This window comes from Crocodylus siamensis, chromosome 2 (assembly GCF_052110815.1).
Source record: "Crocodylus siamensis isolate JL-2025a chromosome 2, ASM5211081v1, whole genome shotgun sequence".
NCBI classification, from domain to species: Eukaryota; Metazoa; Chordata; order Crocodylia; family Crocodylidae; genus Crocodylus; species Crocodylus siamensis.
This window is the reverse complement of record NC_143396.1, coordinates 292,294,302-292,311,607: the sequence shown is the minus strand read 5'-3', so window position 1 is coordinate 292,311,607 and position 17,306 is coordinate 292,294,302. Positions and strand designations below refer to the sequence as shown.

General features: G+C 45.8%; 1 protein-coding gene across 2 annotated transcripts in view; it reads left to right on the top strand.

The window, feature by feature from the left end:
• MDGA2 (MAM domain containing glycosylphosphatidylinositol anchor 2) overlaps positions 1–11,695 on the top strand; it is a 695,817-nt gene extending 684,122 nt beyond the window's left edge. For both annotated transcript variants that reach the window (XM_090034430.1, XM_090034431.1), the window contains exons 16-17: positions 8,832–8,937; positions 10,091–11,695. In XM_090034430.1, coding sequence (XP_089890556.1) covers positions 8,832–8,937; positions 10,091–10,179 — 195 coding nt within the window. In that variant the 3' untranslated portion in view covers positions 10,180–11,695. The remainder of the gene's footprint in view (positions 1–8,831; positions 8,938–10,090) is intronic.
• The last annotated feature ends 5,611 nt before the right edge of the window (positions 11,696–17,306 follow it).

Here is a 17,306-nt window from a genome sequence, read left to right as displayed (position 1 = left end):
TTTGCTTGAGAAGCATCTATGGATGCACGCCAGCGTTTTGGTCGCTTTACTAGCTGCAGCATCGCATTGCAGGCTCATGTTCATCTTGTGGTCAGTGATGACCTCCAAGTCTCTTTCTTCTGTAGTGCTATCCAACGTAGCACTGCCGAGCCTATAAGGGTGCTGCAGGTTTTTCCTCCCAAGGTGGAGAACCTTGCATTTTTCAGTGTTAAACACCATGAGGTTCTCGTCTGCCCATTTGCTGAGCTTGTCCAGGTCAGCCTGGATCACCCGCCTGTCCTCTGGCGTGGATGCTTTGCCCCAAAGTTTGGTGTCATCGGCGAATTTCAAAAAAAAAAAAAAAAAACCACACTCAGGTAGGCTCTGGAGCGGTGAGAGACGCACGGGTGAAGCCCGCTGCGCCCCCACTCCCCCGAAGCCCCCCAGACACCCCCTCAGCAGCCGCCGAGCCCCCTGCCAACCCCCAGCACAGCCAGAGGTGAGCGGGCTCGTGGTGGGAAGGGGTTAACTCCTCGCTTGCTGGGAGGAGGCCTGGTGCTGGCCCCTACTTGGCCCCACGAACAGGCTGCATAAACAGGCACTCGAGTTAGCATGGAGTTCGCACAGGGGAGGGCATGGGAGGGCACGAGACCCTGCCTGCAACCCCCCCCACTCCTGACTCCAATGTCCACATCATTAATGAAGATGTTGAACAGGATGGGTCCCAGGACAGAGCCTTGAGGGACCCCACTGGTCACAGGGCACCACGATGAGTGACTGCCATCAATCACAACCCTCTGGGTCCGACCACGAAGCCAATTTCCCAGCCAGCGGATCGTGGTGGAGTCAAGCACAACTGGGCAGTTTGGCCAAGAGGTGATCATGGGATACCAGATCAAAAGCTTTTTTGAAGTCAAGATATATGACATCAATCTCTTCTCCCTCATCCAGGTGATAGGTCACCTGGTCATAGAAGGAAATGAGATTGGTCAAACAAGACCTACCTTCAACAAACCCGTGCTGGCTGTCCCTTAGGATGTTAGCCTGGGCCAGTCCCTCAAGGATGGCCTCCTTAATAAACTTTTCTAAGATCTTCCCCAGGATAGAAGTCAGGCTAATGAGCCTGTAGTTAGCCGGATCCACTCTCCTCCCTTTCTTGAAGATCGGCACCACATTGGCCTTCTTCCAGTCTTCGGGCACTACACCAGAGCGCCAGGAGTTTTCAAAGACCCGTGCCAGGGGCTGGGCTATGACGCTTGCCAGCTCCTTGAGTACCCTGGGGTGCAGATTGTCAGGGCCGGCTGACTTGAAGGTATGCAGCTTCTCAAGGTGTTCCTTCACGAGGTCAGCATTGATGGAGGGTAGGGGATTCCCCATCACCCAGATTTCCCTGTCCCATAGCAGGCATGGGCAGCCCGTGTGACTGATGAAAGACTGACGCAAAGTATCTATTTAATAGGTTGGCTTTTTCCTGGGCGTCAGTTGTCAGTTGCCCCATCTGGTTTAGCAGGGGTCCAACGTTGTCCTTGCTTTTCCTCCGGCTCCCCACATATCTGAAAAAGGACTTTTTGTTGTCCTTGATGCTTGAAGCTAGTTGGAGTTCAGTTGCAGCCTTGGCTTTCCTGGTTTCCTCCCTGCAGGACCAGTCCAGTGCAGAATAATTCTTCTTGGAGGTGAATCCCATCCTCCATCCTTTGTAGGCTTTCCTTTTTATCCGCAGGAGGTCTGCTAGGTCCCTGGAGAGCCAGGAGGGCTCCTGTGCCTTCTTGCTGCCTTTCCTCCATGTTGGAATAGATTTAGCTTGTGCATTGAGGATCACTTCCTTGAAAAGCAACCACTCTTCTTGAACTCCCATCTCCCTGGGGTCATGGTCCCTAAGGGCCTGACCGACAAGCCTCTTGAGCTTGTCAAAGTCGGCTTTTCTGAAGTCAAGGACTTCTGTGTTGCTGACTGACTTGCCAGCTTTACAGTGGATGGTGAAGGTGATCAGCTCATGGTTGCTGTCACCCAGCTTCCCATCGATCACTAGGTCGCCGATTAGGTTGTCCCCCATAGCCAGTACCAGGTCGAGCAGCGCTTTGCCTCTCGTTGGCCCATAGACTTCTTGAGTCAGGTTGAGGTCATCCACGCACAAGAGAAAGCTTTGCGACCACTCAGATTTTGCTGAGTGATCTTCCCACGAGATGTCCGGGTAATTGAAGTCACCCATGACAACCAAAGTCCTGGAGTAAGCGGCCTCAGTCAGTTCCCGGGCGAACTCCTGGTCAAGCTCGGGACTTTGAGTGGGAGGTCTGTAGTAGACTCCCACCGTTGTGTCCCCTGTGCCGTATTCCCCACAAGTTTTTACCCAGAGGGTCTCTAGCTGTCCGTGCCGGTCGCCAACATCAGCTTGCAGGGACATGTAGCTTTCCTTCACATAGAGAGCTACACCCCCACCCCTTTTGTCAACACGATCCCTCCTGTACAGGGTATAGCCCTCTATACCCGTGGTCCAGTCGTGGGTGGAGTCCCACCAGGTCTCCGTTATCCCAAAGACGTCATAATTCTTTGCACTGAGCAGGAGGACGAGCTCCTCCTGCTTGTTGCCCAGGCTTCTGGCATTAGTGTACAAGCAGGCAAGTGTCCCCTTGGGGGCTCTTGCCTTGCCCACAGATTGTACCAGGGCTGGGGCAGGGGTGGGCTCCCTTAAGTGCCTTGATCTGCTGGCTTTGCAAGGGTCGCTCAGCGGACCAGCAGTGGCAGTCATCCCCCCATCCCCCAGTGGGCTTAGTTTAAAGCCCGGTGGATCAGGTCAGCCAGCCTGGCTGAGAAGAGCCTCCTACCCAGCGGGGAGAGAGGTGGAGGCCATCTCTTCCCAGCAGCTCGCTGCCTCTCTCGCCAAAGAGCGGGCTGTGGTCATGGAAGCCAAAGCCTTCCCGATGACACCAGCTCTGCAGTCTTTGTTCACTGCGTGGATCCTCCTCTCCCTCCTCAGCCCATAGCCTGAGACTGGGAGGATTGACGAAAACACCACCTGAGCTCACAGACCCCTAAGCCCCGCTCCCAAATCCCTGTAGCACCTCATGACCTGGCTGGGGGTGCTCCGAGCCATGTCATTGGTGCCCACGTGAATAAGGAGCATGGGGTAGTGGTCTGTGGGCTGGAGGAGCTGTGGGATCCTCTGTGCAATGTCTCGGATGCAGGCCACCGGGAAGCAGCAGACTTCCCAGGCTAAGGGGTCGGGCCGGCAGATTGCCCCCTCAGTGCATCAGAAGATGCACCAAAAATTTCCACCGTGAGATGAGGGCTTGCTGGTCTTTTATCATGCATTTTACTCAGTTGAGCTGAGTGAACTGTATCAATGAGCAAAACATTAAATAATAAATAAAATTGGATATCCAGATTGCAGCCATATTGGTCTAGAGGCAAAAGGAATCAAACCTTGTGGAAGAAATGATATCTTTTATTAAACCAAGTAGATATCTGCAAACAAATTATTTTATTTATTTGCAAGCTTTCAGGTGCGCTCACCCTTCATCAGGCATAGGAGAGAGCCGAGATTGTAAAATTTCACCTAAGTAGAAATGAAAACACATATATCTTTTATTTCTTTTATTTATATTTTAAACAAGTTGGAAGCTACCAGAAGGATTTAAATAGGCTTGAACGTGCATCCAAACAAAATCACTGGCAGCAGGATGTGATGGCATATTTTTGACCCATCTCTAATATAGTTAGACCATTATGACATGTATTTCAGGTATATTACTCTAAAAAAAATTCAACTTTTTTTCTGATTGACTCTAGTCCTAAGAGTTAACTTCTCTCTTAATAACAGAGCATGCTCATTTAAAGTTAATTGAATTTCATGCATATATTGTAGCAGATTAAAGTGAAAACTTGTCACCTCAGTTAACCAAAAGCATTCCAATGGAACAAAAAAGAAAAGTATAACCATTTGAATGATACTGCTCACAAAATATATTCATTGCATAATTCTGTTCATCTCTATAGAAAGGCTTTGAAGTTTGCTATTGAATACATTTTCTGCAACACTGGCTAGGTCCACTGTTCTGCAAACCTAATTAAACCAACAGTACAGCAGTTCTGGAATCACAGCATTGTTGGGAAGGGAACAAACATAGCTTTGTTTCCACAGTAGAATAGTAATCCATCACTAATAACAGGCATTATGGCAAATAATATTGTTGACCTTTCTCCAGGCCAGACATCCCCAAACAGGGATAATTTTCCACTTCAGCTGAAGCAGCTACAAACCACACAAAGCTGCTCTCTTCTTTCCTGTCCCTTCACCTTCCTGGTATACAGACCTAGAGTCCAAGAGGGCTAGAGCATGAAACTGTTGCGCTGCTCCACAGCTGGTGAGGAGGCATCCTAGCATCTCTTTTGACCAGAGTTGCCAGAGGCTTGCAAGGAGACCTGAGTGTAAACTGCAGTGCCTTTTGCACATTTGAATCTTAGACTTCTAGTTGTGTGTCCTGTGACATTGCAGGAGGAATGGGCAATTTTACATCCACTGTACACTCAAGTGAAGCGGAGAAGGTATGCATGTCATCTGTCAGCCTTTGATCAAGCCATGTAGAGAGTCCTCACCTCCCTGGCCATGCTTTCTACCCTCTAACATACCATAGCTAGTAGGTGAAGCATGGCAGCTCAAAGCACAATGACCCTGGCACTGGAAAATTACTTCTTCAAGATGTCTTCTGTGAGTCTGAGAACAATGTGCTTGAGGAGGAAGGAATAAAGGACCATGCAGAAGATCACCTTCTCTCTGCAGTGTCCACTCCTAGGCCTACGAGACAAGCAGCAACTGGTGGGAGCAGATATTCCTGACAACCTGGGATGACCAGCAGCAGCAATGAGTAGGGCAACCTTCCTTGAGATCTGCATCATCTAGGCCCCATCACTCCAGGGCTCAGCCAGCAACATGAGGGTCATAATTGCCAATTGGAACCTGGAAATTCCCAATGGTCTCTGGCCTGTTGCCAGCTGTTTCAGTGCAAGAGTCCACAGCTGGATTGACCATCCATAAAGGGCTTCAACATGGCCTCTCCACCTCTCCAAATCCGAGTGGGCCATTGCCAGTCTTGTCCATATGGACTTTCCAGCCTGCACTGTAGCCATCAGTGAGATACACATTTCCATCCTGTGCTCAGTGGTGGCTCTTCTTAAAAGCACCATGTCTTGAAGTACATAAGCTTCAAGAGCTGCTTCTCCAGAGAGATACAGGGCATCCCAAAGCACTGGGGACATAGAATCATAGATTCACAGCAGTCGGGTCGGAAGGGACCTTATAGATATTCAAGTCCAACCCCCTGCCAGGGCAGGAGAAAAAACTGGACTCAAATGATCCCAGCTAGGTAGGCATCCAGCCTCCTCTTATCGACCTCCAGCGTAGGAGCCAGCACCACTTCTCTTGGAAGTTGGTTCCAGCTCCTAGCTGCCCTGACCATGAAGTCGTTCTTGGAGATGTCTAGTCTAAACCTCCTCTCAAACAACTTGTGGACATTATTCCTTGTTATATGGGGGCGGGGCGCTAGGGGAAACAAGGTCTCTCCCAAACCCGTCTGGTCCCCCCTAGTGAGTTTATAGATGGCCACCAGGTCCCCCCTCAGCCTTCTCTTGTGGAGGCTGAACAGGTTCAGGTCCCGCAGTCTCTCATTGTAGGGTCTGCCCTGTTGTCCCCGGATCATGCGGGTGGCCTCCTCTGGACCCTCTCAGTGTTGTCCACATCTCTCCTGAAATGGGGTGCACAGACCTGGACTCAGTACTCCAGCTGTGGCCTGACCAGTGTCGCATAGGGGGGAGGATCACCTCCCTGGACCTGCTAGAAATGCACCTATGGATGTACAACAAGCCCTTCCAACCATTACGTCGCATTGTCGGCCCATGTTCATCTTGGAGTCAATAATTACTCCAAGATCCCTTTCTGCCTCTGTGCTCTCAAGAAGGGAGTTTCCCATCTTATAATTGTGCTGCTGGTTACTACTGCCCACGTGCAGCACCCTGCACTTGTCAGTATTGAAGCACATCCTGTTTTTACTAGCCCACCCCTGTAACCTATCCAAGTCTTGCTGCAGTCTTTCCCTCCCTACTAGCATGCTCACCTCACCCCAAATTTTGGTATCATCAGCAAATTTAAACAGGGTGCTTTTCACCCCGTCCTCCAAATTGCTGATGAAGAGATTGAACAGCCCAAGGACTGAGCCCTGGTGGACTCCAGTGCCCACTTCTCCCCAGGTCGAATATGACCTGTCCACCACCACCCTCTGAGTGCAACCCTTCAGCCAATCTGCAATCCATCTGACTGTGTAGGCATCAATGCCACAGTCACCCAATTTTTTAATGAGGATGGGGTGGGAGACGGTGTCAAAGGCCTTGCTGAAATCCAGAAAGACTACGTCCACGGCAACACCTGCATCCAAGGCTCTTGTGACCTGATCATAAAAGGCAATCAGGTTGGTCTGACATGACCTGCCCCTAATGAAACCGTGCCAGTTGCCCTTGAGCATCATCCCTGAAGCCGGCTCATCACAGATGTGCTCCTTGAGGATCTTCTCAAAGAGTTTCCATAGGATTGAGGTAAGACTATAGTCTTGATGGGCCTATAGTTACCCGGGTCCTCCCTTTTTTAAAGATGGGGACCACGTTGGCTACCTTCCAATCGTCCGGCACCTGGCCCGAGCACCACAAGCACTCATAAAGCCATGCCAAGGGCCCTGCAATAACCCCTACTAGCACCCTCAACACCCTGGGGTGGAGAGCATCTGGACCCACTGATTTGAACACATTCAGCCCCTCTGGAAGCTCTCTAACCCAGTCCTCCCCACCCTGAGGTCTGGAGGCGTTCCCCTCGAGTCTGTCTTGCATCATGTTGGGGAAGTCCTGGTCCCTGCCCAAGAAAACAGAGGTGAAGAATTGGTTAATTGGAACTGGACAGATCACACACACATCTCCTAGGGGTTCAGGCAAGGTCTAGGGTCTTCAGAAACTCCACAGTGCTGCCCTTGCTGACACAGGGAGTATATGGCTTTACCACCTTTGCACATGTGATGCCTATGGCTTTACCACCATTGAGCTAGAAGGGGAAACTACCTCCCTTGCTACTCAGGAATCCAACTGCTATATTCACTGCTTCTATGGCTTGTGAAGCCCTGTACCTACATGCCAGGGAGGAGCTCTTTAACTGGTTACTGAGCAGTTGCTGAATGACTGTGGAGTATGTCTCTGGGCACCCAAAGGCATGGTGGTGGGCATCTGGGGTATGCTTGGAAGCTAGAGACAAGGCCAGGGACAAAACCTTCCCAGAGGCCTGGGAAACAATGTCCCTGAGACTTGTCAGTGATTGACCTTCTGGCCTCCACAACCCATCAGGACATTCTCATGAGGGAGACATCGATGAACTACATCCCACACTGCCAGGCCACGGGGTAGTGAAAAGGCCCAATGTGCAAATCTTGTCTAATGGAGTATGGGCAAATGAATTGCACAATTTGTCCAACATCCAGTTCTTCTTTCAGCTCTGTTCTCCCTGCCCTCCTAGCTATTTTGCTGAGTTGATTAGAGTTTATGATAGCAAACATGTTTAGACCCTTTCTTCATCAGGCTAAGGTGAGTTACCTCAAGACTTCCTACTGAGGGCACGCTTATGTTTAACCTTGTCGTATAGTGAATTCAATCTTTCCTTCCATCATGCCATACTTATTCCCCAACATGTCCTTGCTATATGGAGCCAGACTACAGTAAACAGCCTATTTCTACAGCACCTGTCATGCAGGCCCACAGGGCCTTTGTACAAAGTCAAAAAGATATAATTGCAGGTGTCACCAGGTGCTGCTGGCAACATAGAGTTCCAATTTTTTTTAAGTATGCAGGAAAGTGTCTGATGTACTGTGGTACTTGTAGCTTTGTTATGCAACATTCATTTTAGGAGGAGCTGTGCCAAAAGCAGGAGAATTGTCTTTCATGGTCTGTAATTGGTGTCAGTTCTTCGGTTGTAGAGTTACTCCTTGGGAACCAGTCATTGGCATGAGGCTGGAGATCATGAAAGAAGAAAATGGACTGTATTTTTTTGACCACCTCTGTTTCAGGATTTATGTAGTTGTGTGTATAAAACAAAGCAGTTATCACATACCCTCTTTATTAATTCATTCTTCATAACCAAAAAGCCAGCCTGAAGGCGCTAGGCATTTGCTGTCTGGCAGAGCAAAATACCGTATTTTTACACTACTACCAAGTCATTATCAGGCTGGAAATGAATGTCCACACCCTGGTTCATTCATTCAGCACGGGCCATATCTCCAGTGCACAGTGTGACCGGAAAGAATTCCTGTCCCACCCAAGGCTAGAGATAGAAATTACACATAAGTTGGTATAAGTGATCAGAAACTAGTTCCAGTCTGTAACACAACAGAAGTTCAGTGCCTATAAACTGCTTTCAAAATGGCTGAAACCAGTTTAAGATAAATCTGGATGGATGTAGTATCAGACTGAACTGATTTAGGTTAAATAGGTTTATTGCACTTCTGTCCCAGTTCCAATACACAGCTAGAGACATTTGGAAAATGGTCTGAAGAGGGAAGTAATTAGTACCTCAAAGCTACAAAGCAGCAGCTTTGTTGCTCTATGACTGATTTTTGCAATTTAGAAGCCTCAGTTGTTTGTACATCTCCTGTGTCCAGGTGAAACGTGAGCCCATCTCAAGTACATGGTAGACATTTGGATATGCAGTGGTATGTCTCTGCCTCAGAGCAGATGTATGCATGGTAGCGTAGGCACATGGGCACAGGAAATGCTTCAGTTGTCATGAATTTCCTACTGTGTGAAATATATTTTCTTTGGATTTTTTGCAGGTCATTTTTGAAGGAATCCGAGGCCCTGGCATAGAAGGTGACATTGCTATTGACGACGTATCAATTGTGGAAGGAGAGTGTATGAAAACATACCAGCCGCCCATCAGTAAGTGGGTCCTCCTTCAGTGCAAAGAGCTGTCTTGCATGCTCACGCTGCTCCCTAGTACTGTAAACCTTAACCGTGTTATAATCCAGACCTGGAGGTGCAGAGACCAGAGCAAAATGACCTGCTGGCTGGGGAGGTGGTATGGGGGAGAACCTTAAAGCTTGCATTGGGGCCCACCTTTCGAGCTAAAGTGTGTCTATCTAGATATGTAAATGAAGTAAGCTTTAAAACAGTAGAGCAGAAGAGAAAGGAAACCAAGTCCAAGACAGACAGGTCAGGAGCAGGGAACTACACTTAGAGGTAGAGGTATGGAAAGTAGACCTATCTACATGTCTACTGTCCAAGGACCAGGCTCTGACGCGCTTGTTCCAGTATGGCTGTGGACACACAGGACTTGTACCATGGGAAGTTTCAGGGATTTGTATGCTAATGCAATACCAGCTACATTTTGAAGGCCTCTCTCCCACAGAGTAGCCCTTGAGTGGTAACCTCGCTGAAATCCCCGGACCTTCTCAGACCAACATGGGTCCAAATACATCCCTTGAATTTCCCATGGTTTAAGTTACAACTGTACTGAAATAAACCCGTCAGAACCTGGCCCTCAGACAGCAGACACACAGGACTTTATTTTGAACATTTAAAAAGTTGATTAAGGCAGAGATCTGAGATCCATTCGCTGCACACAAACGGACATTTAAAGCACATTAGGGGGTCTCAGCCCTCAGGAGTTAGGAAATGGCTGTAGCAAGGTGCCCAGCAACACTTTGATTTCCTCCATCGTGCATGTGCATTTTGATGCTTCTCCAATTACATGATTACACATGATTTTTTTCCATAGGTCTCTGCCTCCTTCAGTGCATAAGTCAGGATCCTTGTTCCCTTATTTATCACCAATAATAATAACCCCTTGCTCTCATATACAGCTTTCCATCAGTAGATCTCAAAGGTCTTTAAAAACGAAACCATTACCACGATCCTCACTGTATAGAGGGAGGAATTACATTGCTTTTCTTCCAGCTTCTCTTTCTCCACGTGGGATCTTTCTCTCTCTATGACGTCGATGCACCAAGTCAGGTCATCCACAGCTCATTAAACGGCTGTTGATTTTCTCATTGGGACACCTGCTAATTCTGCTCTTTTCCCCCTTTTGTAGATTCGCGATCAGGTGCTTTTGGGACATTAGCACATATATGGCTTTTCCCAGTTCTCCTCCTCCTGTCTGTCTTAAGTCATCAGAGGTGACCTTGTTCTGGCAGAGGCTACAAAAGATTCACCAGGCACTGGCATGAAGAAAGAGTCTTTGTAAAATGGACATTTAAAACAAACTACCAAAGATTCCTCCACTGACTGACTCAAACGTTTAAAAAAAAAATAAAAGTTTAAAAAAAAAAATAAAAAGCACTGGGGATAAAAGGCATCCTGGGAGCATAACTCGCTACGAACCACGCGTGAAAAAAAAGTGATCTGGCCCGAGTAAAGAGGAGAGCTGCAGGTGCTTTTGTGGTCAGTAAGAATACAGCATCATCTGGTTGAACTCTGAAAAAAGAGCTATAGAAATCCTTGTCAAAGCACAAAGTCATGGCTGGTTTTGTTTCAAATGAATAGTTTGCTTGTTACCATGGAAACCTAATGGCCTGCCAAAAAAAAAAAAGAGAGAGAAAGAGAGAGCGAGAAAGAGAGAAACACCTTACTGTAAACAGGGTACGTGAAGAGCTGGCGTATATTTTCCCTTCGAGAAGGTTTTTAGTATAGAGTTCAATAAACGTAGGCCCTTTTGCCTTTGGCTGTCACCTCCCCTAGAGAATAGCCCTAAATCAAAGCTGTTTAAGATGTTTATGTTTCATTTTCTCATGGCTATGCTAGATAACTGTATGCCGTCTCCTTTTGCATGCATTACTAGCCAGGATGTGCCACCTGGGCTTACATATTACACAGGCTTATCGGAGTTTGCTTGCGGCCACTTAACCCCCCCCTCCCCCCCAACTAAGTCATCTGTTCTAATGAAGTGAAGAAACCAAACCACCATCTTTTATAAATTGCCATGGAAACCAAGTGCCTTCAATGAAACAAGCCTGATTATAAAACAAAATAACGCTAATAATTTCAACACAGAAGCTTGCACTGCTAAAATGTGGTTTGTCCAAACTATTTTCTAAAACAAACTACCGAGCCTAAGAGTGCAAGCTGCAGGCAAGAAAGCAAAGCCGCTTCTGGAGAAGGATGGACCTCAGTTGCTGCGTAAGCCCTTTTGGATGAGATGTTTGTTGTTTAACCTTCCAGACAGCCATGGCCTTTCAGCTTATTATCCATTAGAAAATAGCTTCTATTGGTCCAGAGAATGGGAGCAACACTTTTTCCCCCCCACCAGGTTATCAAGTGGGTCAACCAGAGCAAAAGGTTGTTCAGATATACTTAGCGCAGAAGGTGGTAAAACACAAAAGTGATTTTCTTCGTCTAACCTCCATTTGAAATGAAATTGGCCCTAGCTTTAGACAGAAGAGAAGGTGTGTGTGTGTGACTGCAGTGCATATATATAAAAAAAAAAATCAAAAAGAAGAAAACAAAACCAACAAAAAAAAACAAACAAAAACCACTCTACAGCAAAAGAGGGCCGGCAAAATCTGGCTTTATTCCAAACACCAAGGGTACAATGCCTCTGCCCTTTAGTCAGACTCTGTGCAGATTGTGAAATATTATTTTATTATTTTAGCAAAATTAAAAAAAAAGAAAAGGAAAACACTTTTACAAAAAAATAAAACCTGTAAAAATGATTTTGAGCTACCTGAGTACATGCCATACCTTTAACCAGCCAGTTTTCCAATGCATTGTAAATTTCCCTTACACACTTGGTTATGAGAATTTGAAAACCTTTTTCCTTAAATTATGTCATCTTTTAACTTCATTTTAAAAAGAAAAAAAAAAGACTTTTGTCTAAAGAAGAGTATTATTATTATTATTATAATTATTATTATTATATGTTCTTTCAACACCCTAGGATTAAAAACTGATACGCAAGTAATTGGGATATAAATATTAAAACAAAAAGTATAACATTTGCAAATATTAATATAAAAAGCACAACAAGATGCAGTAAAACGATTACAAGGCTTGATTTTTTTTATTCTGTAGAAAAATGTTTGTGCAAATTCAGTACTTCAACTGAAGAGATAATTTTACAGCTATGTTCAATAAAGCCTCTTTCCAGGTAAGGTATGCTAAGTAGTATGCGTGTTTGTTGAGCAATGTGCACTTACTCACCAGAAGAGCGTGACCGAGATGTTTGCTTTCTCTCCGATAAACTGGCGTTGTCTGGAGACGTAATGCTTCATACTCCTGACATTCAGGGGCTGGAATTTGCAAAGGACATTGTCAAATATCTAGTTCATAGGTGATTTCACTTGTTTGTAATACCCTGATAATACCTATGATTGCGTCGCAGTGAGAGAGTCCACGTGGAAGACAAGCGGAAGTGCTGAGTGTGGATTGACTGTAGGGTTTGGAAGCTGATGTGCTTTTAAATAAAAGACATTTCACTCTAACAAGCATCAGATTTTAATTAAAAAGTCGGGAGAGCAGGATCAGGTGCAATAAGAACTTGATCCAAACTTGCACTCTTATTTTTTGAGGTTCAGAGTATCTCATAATTCGAAGAATAAAAAAATGTTCATATGTGCGTTCCCTTTCTGGTTTGATCAGGATGCCGTGGGATTGCTATGTGCTTGGCGAGGCTGTTGCTCCTGGTATTTTGGGTATATCTATGCAGGGGCCTGCCGTGCAAGACTTTTAACTTAACTTGAACTTTATTTCCAGACTAAATAGGTAATGGCATGTAACTTTCCCCCTGTTGCTAATGTGCGTGGACTGTGTAACACATGCTATTGGGAAAGCAGCGTGATTCCACTTGGTCATTTGCTCCTTTGAGCAACTGCTTCAATGATGCCATCGTCAGAGATCCCCACAGGTCTGGGAAGAGCGTCTGCAAGTCAAACCTGCTGGCAGAGGACTCGCCGCGTGGGCCGAGAGTCTCAGCTGGTGCAGGCGGAGGCATGCCAGTCACACCAGCTGAGGATGCGCCCCATCATTTTTGGTTCATCACACTCGGTCAATGGCTACCCCTTTGCTGTGTTGTTTTATAAGGGCCAGGTTGACAGCCCTTATCAAACTAAATCAGCATGTGAAACTTGGCCCTCAGTAGATTGACTGTGTTCCTTTTAAAGTAAAATGAAAGCCATTCCTTTCTCCTCCGTTGATTTTTTTTTTTTCCTGGTTATTTGCCTCTAATCTATCAGTGCTAAAAATAGGCTCAAATTAAACTGAAATCTGGAAGCTTGTGGCTCAGCCCAGATAAGCAGAAGCCTCCCAAAAGCTGCTACAAGGATTCCTATCCTGAACTGTCACAGTCTTGTGTTAACAGCCGTAAGCAGCAGCCTTGGCTGTCATATCTGGTGAGAGCAACGTGAAGAGATAATTTGGAAAGTCTGTTGAGAGGCCCACTCGCATTCAAATGGTTTTGATAAAGATGGTGTGCAAAAAGGAATGAGTTCTCTGGAAGACTGTAAACTAAAAATACAAGCTGAGGTGTGTGTCCCACTTCCATTGTCTGACTTTTTTATATTCTGCCAGCTTTAACTTGGATTGAATGCACCTCAGAGGCCCTGTACTGGCAGCAGGGAACCCTCCCTCTCAGCCCAGCACCAGTGCAGGAGGAGCAGAGTGTGACCCAAAGAGTCCAACTCTCGAAGGATGAGAGTAGTTCATTTCCCATGCCTCCCGTTGAGGTTGACTTTGTTTTTCAGTGTTGACTCAATCCATGCCTGTGTTTCCAGCAAGTTACTCACAAGCCAGTGAACTTGGGCATCGGCATAGTGTGGCATACAGTTGAACTGGGGACATCCCAGCATAAGGTCCTGCATCCCCTCGCCCAGTCCCCTGACCCATCTGTTCCCATTTGGTTGTGTTTTGAAATGAGCCTTGAAATGTAACAATAGAAATGAGCTTGTTTGTGGCTGGGCTGGTGGAGCTGAGTCTTCCCAGAGACCCAGGTACATGAGCTCTGTATGAAACTTGCAGAATCCCGTCCTCGGAGGTTTTGAAGCCCTGGCTAGACAAAGCCTTGTCTGGGATGACGTAGTTGGGGCTGGTCCTGCTTGGAGCAGGGGGTTGGGCTGGATGTGGCCTCCTGAGGTGCCTTCAACCCTCATTTTCTGTGATTGCTTTGTTTTATGTCCGATGCATCAGCAGGCTGTTTGGAAGCTGGGGCAACACACGGGCATTCGTGACATGCTCTGTTCTTTTATACATAGCAGTGGCACTATAAACCACTTATATTCTTAAAAAAACCATAGTTTGAACATAAAATCCATCGTAAAATCCCTAGTTCTCTGGTCTGCCAACCCAGTGTTTCCCCCACAGACAGGCTTGTCTGGGGATATTTCCTTTTTGTGCACGGAAACACAATGCTACATTGCAGCAAATAACTACAACATAACTTAAAAGTAGTCTGCCTCACACCATCAGCACCTCTGACACAATTAATTAGACTCTGAAGGCTTGGAACTGCTCCCCATTCGAGCCCATCTGAGAAGCTGTGCTTTGTGGGATAAAAATAGCAAATTAATCCACTTTCCTGTTAGAAGACAGGATCTCTACAGCCAACCCGCTTCATATCATCTGAGCCTCTTGCAGAGCACTACTCCAGTGTACATACATCTCCTACCCACAGGTATACTCAGCAGATACAGGAGCCGTCCTCCTAAGAGCACAGACTTTGGAAGAGGAGCTGATCTTCAGTTGGATGGATGCTATGGCTGAAAGACTTTGAATTGTGAAGAGCCCCATGCACCTACAAGCTTCGGGGTGACCTTGATTTTTCTTCTTGGCTTTCCCAGCCCGAAATCACTTTACTAGTTGCCCTCCTCTGTAACTTCGTTTGATCTGGAGCAGAGTTAGAAGTCTGGCATCACCACATTGTTCATTACTCGCCTCTCTTGGACTGTTCCTGAATCTTAATAAGAACCCTTTTTGTAGCGATAGACCTGGCCAGGCACAGCGAACAGTTCTTCCAATGCTCAATGCTGAAAGTCAATTTTATCTTTCATTTTGGAGGGTTTCCTCTTCTGATCTAGAATTTAAAAGGACTGTTGTGCACCCAGCCCATCTTTGAGGAAAGCACGCACTTGCATTTGTCAGCAACACCTTGGAGGAATAACAAAGATTCAGGACCTTCTGATGCCTTCTCTCAGGAAAGGAGCCCATCAAGTGTGTCCAATAACCCCGGTGGACTTCACCACTATACAAGAAATATTACTTTCAGGACTATGAAAGGAACGGGAGTTATCACTGACCTCCACATTGTAAACTTGCAGCATTGCCAACCCTTGTTGTAGAACCTACCTTCCAAATTCCCAAGTAGTCCTGAAGGACATTAGTACAGCCTTGGCAGGTCAGCTTAAAGAGGGCCTTCCCTTCTCTCCTAGGCTTACATCTAAAGCCGATTCCATGTACCGTATGCTTTGGCTTTGCCCCAGCTGGTCTGAGCTCACTAAGGCTCCAGGGAATTTAACCTGTAAGTCATTTCCTTTCAGCTCTAGCTTCTTTGTAGTCTTTTCATCAAGAAAGTGTTATTTTTTTAGGCAAGAACATAGACAAAATACATTCATCCAGCTTTGCTGGTAGCCAAGTACACTGCTAGAAAAAATGGAAAGAAAGCAAGCATCTGCCTTGTTCAATTGTTATGGCTGCTTTCTTTGGGCACAGATCTTCTCCATACCTACAGTCTCCTTGTTTGGAGGGACTGGTTTCCCAGCTAGCTCCCACAAAGGGCAAATAAGGAAATGGAGGCAAATGCAACTATAAAGTCTATTGACTTGTGTTCTTCAACTAGAACAACAAAGAAAAATAAAGACATTCATATTACCTTCGGTAAGAGTTTGTAGCCTCAGCACAGCACCACCTCAGAACAGATGTGCATCAAAGGCACATTACCTATAGCAAAGGGAATATAGGCGTATGTGTGTATATGTGTGTATATATATATAATGATTGTTACAGTTTAACCTATTCTATTTTTGTATATATGCTGCAGTTGATCTCTTATTTTATTAGTGCATGTGCTATAGGTATCTTTTTGTCAGTGTTAATGTATCTGGTTAAATTGCAAATTGGTCTCATTTCTCTCTCCAGAATATAAGTTCTTCCTGTACATAGATCATTTGGTAAAGAAAAAGAAGTTCTAGTTTTTGTTACCTACTCATTTACCAGTAATACTCCCTTTTTTTTGCCAGCATCATGTGTCTTCTTGTCCATCCCAAAATCCAATAAAAAGAATATGTGGATGGGGAGATGATTTGAGGAGTTGATGTGGTTGATAGGGAGATGCTATTGGATAATTTGATCTCTTCCTTACTGCTTTATCTCTTTGCCCCAATAAAGAAGGATCATCTTCCTCCAGGTATTCTGTTCCTCCATACCAGGTGCATCTACACAAAATGCTTACTGCACATTAGCCTAATAATAGTGTGCAGTAGCACATCACAGGACAAACCATGCTAATAGCCCCCTGCGCAGTGTTATTAGGCTAATGCACAGTAAGCGTCACTCCATAACTCCAGGTACTATGCATTTAGTTAGTATTTTATTAAGCAAGGACTAAACTAAACGTAGTATCTAAGGTGCATTAATGAATGTGTAAACACACCCACTGAGTGCTTTTTGCTACATCGGGATGTAACTTATTTTGGAAGTGCTGGAAATACTTGGGTTTTTTCCATTGAGGAAAAGAGGAGAAGACAAGGGGGTGTCACAGGCTGTTTCAGTCTCCTCTTTTTAAAAAGCACCCTATTACCAAGGATTTTACCACAGCTGTCAAACAACCAAAGGCCGGTTTCCATTTTTTGAGCTTCCGTTGGGCTTTTCAATAAACTGTAAGAAAAAAACCAAGACAGAAATCTGTCAGGGAAGTGCCAGACTGATTTCTGAACCAAGCCATTGTCTGGGCATTTCTCTCTGTACATGGGAAGAGTGAGTGAGTGGGAGTGATTGACAGATACAAAATCCCGAAAGCCACTCCATATATCAGTGGATTACTGCCTTTGCCTTTCCTGGCTGTATAGTTTAGCACAGGCAGCACAGAGTATAATTACACTAAGAGTTGGGAGGTTTGCAGCTCTGCTGAGGCAATCCAGTCTAGAGGATTGGGATGGCACTGAGCACCCCTGGTTGCTATTCCCTTCCTCTGACATTGAGGTATTACATAACCTTAGGCAAACCATTTTCCCTCTATTTCTTCTGAGTTGTCTATTTGAATTGTAAACCATTCCTAGATGGGGACTGCCTTTTCACTGGGGCTTCTCATCACTGCTGTAATAGTA